General features: G+C 31.8%; 1 protein-coding gene across 1 annotated transcript; it reads right to left on the reverse strand.

The window, feature by feature from the left end:
- Positions 1-4,788: 4,788 nt before the first annotated feature.
- Positions 4,789-7,193, reverse strand: LOC111035971 (RNA-binding protein 25-like; the record flags this gene model as incomplete). The annotated part of the gene is given in 1 exon segment (XM_022317823.1): positions 4,789-7,193. A coding segment is annotated over 1 exon segment (2,088 nt), but the record flags the coding sequence as incomplete, so codon positions are not given.
- Positions 7,194-7,208: the final 15 nt, after the last annotated feature.

The following is a 7,208-nucleotide window of genomic DNA, read 5'->3' on the forward strand; positions in this document are numbered from 1 at the left end:
AACCGTGTAATATTGTACAGATATTGTGAACATGTTACAGATCACATATCTATTCACATTATTTTATGCTATACTACGTGTTTTCTTACATCTCAACAACATCATCGTAACAACTATTATTGGACGCTGTAAATGGGTGCCTTCCTAGTCGCAGGTAAATCTTACCGCTAATAGATGTCACAACATCGTCATCATTTAAAAATATGTAAATTTACAACCAAATTTTTTAAATATAAAAACCAGTTATACGGTATCGTGGTTCCATTGATGCTGATCGAAACCATGATTAAATATATTTATACACACTACACAGGTGTATAATATATTTTTTTTTTATCATTAAAGAAATAACCATTGGGTAAGATAAATTTTTTTTACAAATATGTATATTACTTAGTAATATAAAAGGTTTAATAATAACAAATGTCTAGACTAAATAATATGAGTTTCAGTTTTAAAGTCGTGTTGTTCAGAAGGTTAAATGAGTTTGCCCAATCGTGTCTCCCGGAGAAACACGAATACAATGTTAGGTGATGGCAGGACTGGTCCAAGACCCAAGTGTGTCATATAAGTCACCGGGTAAGTGGTCGCGGTTCCTTGCATCGAGGTATGCAAAACGTGTATAATATTATATTTAAGGCTCGGACACGTTGAACGCGATCTGTCGCGGCGGGCAGCGGTCCGGTTGAAATGAAAATAATTAAATACAGAATTCGACCTCGACCGTCGCGATAACCGTGTGTACATGGCCCGCCGCGACAGGCCGCGTTCTGTGTGCTCTAGGCCACGATCGAAACCACCCGGAGACAACCCGTGCCTACGATCGCCTGTCCTGTATTCCCATCAACTACTTGTCCACCGCGTTTCGTCGTCCGAACCGGTGCGCGCACGCGCACAACAACCGGAGAATGTGCCAGAACTTTTATCCCCCCTCCCGCAAGCTGTCGCCCGTCGCCTCGCGCCGCCGAGACGTCGTCGTGTCCCGACGGGTGCGCCGCGCTCGCCGCTCACCAGTCGTTGTTGTATTCCGCGTTCGGACGGCGTCGTACGCGCGTTTTTCGATTTACATTATATAATATATTTTGAGTTCGTACGCGCCGGCTGTGCGAGATGCCCGAGACGGCGAGACCTCGTGTTTCGCGCGACGCGTTCCGTCAGAGTTTGCGTCGTTCGCAATATTATCGTTTTTCGTCCCGTCGACCGCGAGCGCACGATGTTGTTGGTCGCCGCTCGCTGTTCGTAGCCCGCACAGTCGGCCCGTTCAAATCGTCGTAGCTCTCGTCTTGCTATTTCGTCGATCTCGACTTCGCGCTCGCGCGCCGTAGTGCCGCCATCCGCCGCGTGCGGTCGTTCGGAGGCGACTCGTGTTTCGCGCGACGCGTTCCGTCAAAGTTTGCGTCGGTCGTTCGCAATATTATCGTTTTTCGTCGTTTTTCGTCATGTGACGACCTGGCCTACCTAAATATAATCGTAATTCGTAGGTACTATAATATCATTACAACATTGTCCAATTGGAAGTGCCGTCGATCATCGCCGCCGCCGCCGCCGATATTTTTTTACGCTTCTATTGAATTGTATTGCCACCGTCGTCGATAGTATGTTATGTACTGCTAAACTGTGTCTCCGCCGACGTCGGCCTCTAAATATCTGTGCACATAGGCCGTTGCTGTTGCGATTGCCCACCCGATTATAGATATACCCAACATCGTCAGCCGGACATCATCGCATTCGAGATCACCATGTGACTGGTGAGTCTCTAATTATTATATTATGTATATTATTATTATAGGGATTATTATTATTATTATTATTATTATTATTATTATTATTATTCAATATAACAACATATCGATTTTACATTAAGATTAACAATTAAGACCACCTCTTTAAGCGTAGGTACCATAATATTTTTGTAGGGAATGGCGAGTTTAGAGCTAAAGCATATTCCCATGATTAATAACTAATAATTATTAAGTATCTAATTACAAAGACAAAATGAGCTATCAGAGAAAAAGAACAAACAAAATATAATACCTATAATATGGTCACTAATATTGAGATGTACATAATTAGATCTATATACAGCTCACAGTATTATTAAGATCCATTCAGTGAATATGATTATTTACGTAGGTACCTAATTGTTTTTTGTAAAGTGTTTTGAGATGACTTAAATTAATATTGTTTACTGTTAAATTTTCTGAAAGATGTAGATCCTACACAAACTTTACTCTTATGCCCGAGTACAGTTTTACTTCTAATTTTCATTGAATTGAAATTTGATATTTTTTAGACCTTTTGTTATAATTATGTTGATCCATTTTGATAATTTGAAAATATAAAGGTCATCAATTTTAAGAGTTCCAAAATATTTGTATAGTTGAATAGTAGAAAAAAATCTATCTATTAATAGTATAATTTTTATAAACAATTTACAAAGACTTTTTATCTCGCTTCTAAATTGTGCATGCAAGATTTATTTACCCTTCCACCCCCCCGAACTACAATTGTTGAGACAATTCCATATGACAGAATAGATTGTGCTATTCCTAAATAAACCATTTTTAGAGAATTAATATTGAGAATATATTTTAAGAGGACTTGATAGCCACATGTGTTGGCTTCACCTTATAAGTGTGTAGGTACTATACCAAATTGTCAGCTTGGTAGATCACTTTTAGCACCGTTAGCTTAAAAATTAGAGTGAATTCACTTCTTATGAAATTTAAAAGTAAGATTTTTATCTATTACCCCACTTAAGTTCTTTTACACAATATTATTTTTAGTAAGTTGTGTCCTTTTTTGAAACTGTACATTTTTTAGTGATCATAACTTTTTTAAAAACAATAGGTAATAAACAAAAAGGCTACTATTTGGGACCCTAGATAATAATCTCACCCTTAAATTGTATAAGAGATCAATTCACTCTAATTTTTAAACTAAAGGAGAAAAAAGTGATCTTCTGAGTGTAAAATGTGTTATATTACTTGTAAGTACTCCTAAATACGTCCTCTTAATAACTTAAACTCATAAGTGTTTTATACCTAATTAATATTTAAATAATAATTAATAGTTATATAATATAATATTATATACCTAATATTTATAACAGTACCTATTATACCTATTATACATATATTTTTATATTTCAAGTTTGTAATTCAAATGCTAACAAATATAACATGTTTTACCTTAAAATTCATCAAATATTGAATGTGTAAGTTAGACAATGCTAAGTGTAAAATATAACAGATTTTTATATTCAATTGGTTTTAGAATAATTTATAAGTACTTTTTAAAAATTCATTTTTAGCTAGTTTCTTTTATAAATTATGAAATTAATAAATAAATATAATGAATAGATATAGTTACTTTAATTTAATTTATATTGGTAATTGGAATTTTCATTAAATTTTTATAAGTATTGTTTTTGTTGTTTGGAACTCTAAATCAAGTAGGTAGACTATAAATAAATCACATACCTAATAAAAAAAAACATATTATAGAGCCTTCCAAATGCTTTTCAAAATTCCAAAAGTATAGTTCAAATGTACAATATACCTTATCAACAGATGGTAAATATTTTAAATGAAAGAAAATAAATATTTCGTCTTTTTGTAATTAATTTATAGATAGGTAAAACCAAGTAATTTAGAATAAAACACTTGATTTTTTTCTATTAAAACCCTGCTATGAATTTTGGTATTGCGTAACTCATAGTTTTATCTCCATAGATAAAGTCTCAATCATAATTAATGTATTATTTTTTTTTTAATGAGATTTTAATTGATAATTAATTGTACCTTGATTTAAAAGTGGTTACTTTGTTATTTATTATTTGTTATTATTTTAAATAAATATAGAGATAGGTTACTTATACATATCTAGTATACTGACTTTGGTTTCTTAGGGAAAACATACTATTTTAGACAATGGATGGGATATAAAATGAATTACTAAAACATATTATGTTAACAATTTTCGATTGCCATTAACATTGAAAACTATTAGCCTAACCGTGGAGTTTGTTAAGGATTATATCAATTATAATAGTACTAACATAGGTATTATTGTATAAATATATAAAGAACCCACTTTAATTATTATTGTAAGTATCTACCTACGTATAATTTAAGTAGGTAAATAAATAGCAAAACCAAATATTTTTTTAAATATTTTGCTGCGGATAAAAACTGTTTAGCTATCCATATAATTGAGAAGATATTATTCTAAAATATTTATTAATTGTATTTTAAGCCACCTATAACTGTATATTTTTCAATTAATAACAGTTATCCTCGCAGTTATCACTATGCTTAGATTTGCATATTAAATAGGTATGATAATTTATAATTACTTTAAAATTTAATATTGTACCTAACACTAGTCATTGCCATTGTCAAGGTTACCCAAAACATGACTTATTATCGTCCAGATACACAATAATACTATTTTCTCAATTATAAAAAGCTGTTTGTAAAAAATACAAATTTTTCCGAGATAGGTAACTATAATAATTAATGACATACTATATAAGGTATGTAACTACTACAGCTATAATGTTAAATGGTAGGAATAGCTTATACCGACTTATACTTTTATAGAAGGTATTGTTGAAATAATATATATTTTTTTTTTTCAGTAAGTGATAAGTTACTGCTAAATAATAAAATATTTATTAAAACATTAGAACTATATCATAATTTATTAAATTTCTAAACTGCAATTTATGTATAAACTCATTGTATTTAATCAAGAACAATATAAAATTAATTAATCCATGCATATTAGGTAATACGGGGGGGTAATACATACATACTTAGTACACATAGGTGAATAAAGTTCAAAGGTTATTATAATATTTTAAATGCACAGTGTATATTTTTAAATACATAAAATAAAAATATTCTACAATTGTTTATACTCATAAATGCATAGATAGTTTTATTTTAAATCAATTATATATTGTTGGAAAAATGATGCAATGAAAAAATATAGTGTGTACCTAATATGTTATGGTAAACATTTAAATTTTAAATAGATTTTCAATTGTCACAATATTTGAATCATATTATATTTACAGAAAGTTCCACATTATTTATTGTCTATGAGTCTTCGTGACCATTTTCTTTTAGTTCAACGTTTGGTAATTTTTTTTTTTCAACCTCAAATACTATAAGTCTCCACATTTTTATAACAAACAACTCAGCCTCATTGTCAAGTACCATCTTAACATCATCAATTATAGCTTGAGGACTGCTACCGGATTCCACTTTTGAACATATAAAATCTGCCAGTGTTGGTTCTGGTTCGCCGATATATTCAATGATTTTTTTATTTATCCACGGCCAAATGCATTTTTTTATCTGTTGGAGGTCAACTACTGTCCAATCAAGATGTAATGAGAATAACTCATCTTTATCAGTGGGAATGCGTTCAATTAACTGACGGATACTCTTTTTCTTTTCCTCGATTGCTTTACTTTCTTTTTCTTTTTTCTCTTTGTAATATTCGAGATGACGATTCAATTTTCCTTTTTTAGGCCTAGGCGATTCTTCATCATCGTCGTTAAAAACATCATTGATATTCATTTTTTTCTTTATCATCAAAGTGATAGGTTGAGTATGTTGAGAAATGAGTGGAGGTGTTTGAGAATGAACACTAGATGATGTACCTGGCTGCTGCGGACTGGGTGTTATTACTTTTTCCATAACATGCCTCTGACATTTCTGTTCAGCTTCCATGTTTTTCTGATTTTCAATTTTCATTTCATACTGTTTTAATTTATCTTTTTGTTTTTCAGTAACATCTATTAATAATTTGGACTTCAACATATTTGCTTCTCTGGCTTTTAATACCTCAGCAAATTCTAATTTAATGTTATTATTTATCTTTTCCTGAATGATTGCTAGTTCATCGTTCTCTCTCTGTCGATCTCTTTCATCTTCTTCTATTTCTTTTTCACGCAGTTTGATTCGTTTTTGCAAATTTTTTCCTTTAAAATACTTCTGGTCATCGATGTCATCATTGTAATCTTCCAAAAACTCTTTAAGCTCTTTAACATTTGTTTTTCTATCTTCTTCTAGGTTTTTTTTATTTTCACGTTCTTTGGATAATTCTTCTTTCTTTTGTTTTTCTCTGGTTAACCATTCATTAAGTTTCTCTTGATATGATAATTCTTTCTCTCTCTGTCTATCATCTTCTTTTTTTAGCTCCAGCTCTTCTTCTTCCATTTCTTTTTCTTTTAATTTATTCTTATCAAAGTAGCCATTGCTTTTTTCTGATATTTTTTCTTTACCATCAATACTTTTTTCTCTTTCTTTGTCTGTTCTTTCATTCTTCTCTGTGTCACACTTGTCTCGTTCTTCTCTGCGGCGGATCATTCTATTTTCTTCAGAATCTGGATTATCTGAAGTTGTATGTCTTCCATTTAGTTTTAGTTTTTCTTGGTTCTTTATTCTTTCAATTTTATTTTCTTCTTGTTTTTTCATGTTTTCTTGAAACTTATATGTTTCTTGAAAAATCAATTTTTTTTTTTCATCTCCAGTTGGCTCCATACCAGATCCCACACCATCAACTATCCTAACTTTGTTTTCATTTTGTTTTCCTTCTCTGATCATTTCATCATTGTAGTCTGTAATTATACTGTTTATTTTCTGTCTACAATGTTCTTCCAATTTTTGATTTTTTTCAGGGTCACTAGTACCTTCTTTTTCTGCTTTAAATTGGTCAAATATTTTTTGCATTTTTTTGTCTACTTTCACCACAAGTTTTTTACCGGCTACTTCCATATCATGTAAAACTTTAATAGCAAGTAAGGCACCTTCAAATTGATAGTATTTACAAAAACCAAATCCTTGTACACTCTGCCAAGAAGCAATATGTCCACAAGTTGCCAAAATGTGTTTTATCATAATCTGAGGAACTTTTTCTGAAATGTTTCCAACAAATACAGTGATTAGCGGTTTTGAAGGTGTTGGTTGACAAAATATGTTACGGCTAGCGAGTGGGCTGAAGCACTGAGAAGTAGAGATCACATGTGGTGTTACAGGTGCAACTAATGAAGTTTGTTGAGCTGGAGACCAAACCATGGACTGAGGCATTGGAAAACTGGCCACCGTAGTAGTGAAAGGCATGACTTAATAATTTGCAGAAGTGGTAGATAAAAATTTGGCACAAGGTACAGAGGTACTCAGATTTGATCATCC

The sequence above is a fragment of the Myzus persicae genome, unplaced genomic scaffold (assembly GCF_001856785.1).
Source record: "Myzus persicae strain clone G006 unplaced genomic scaffold, MPER_G0061.0, whole genome shotgun sequence".
Classification (NCBI taxonomy): domain Eukaryota; kingdom Metazoa; phylum Arthropoda; class Insecta; order Hemiptera; family Aphididae; genus Myzus; species Myzus persicae.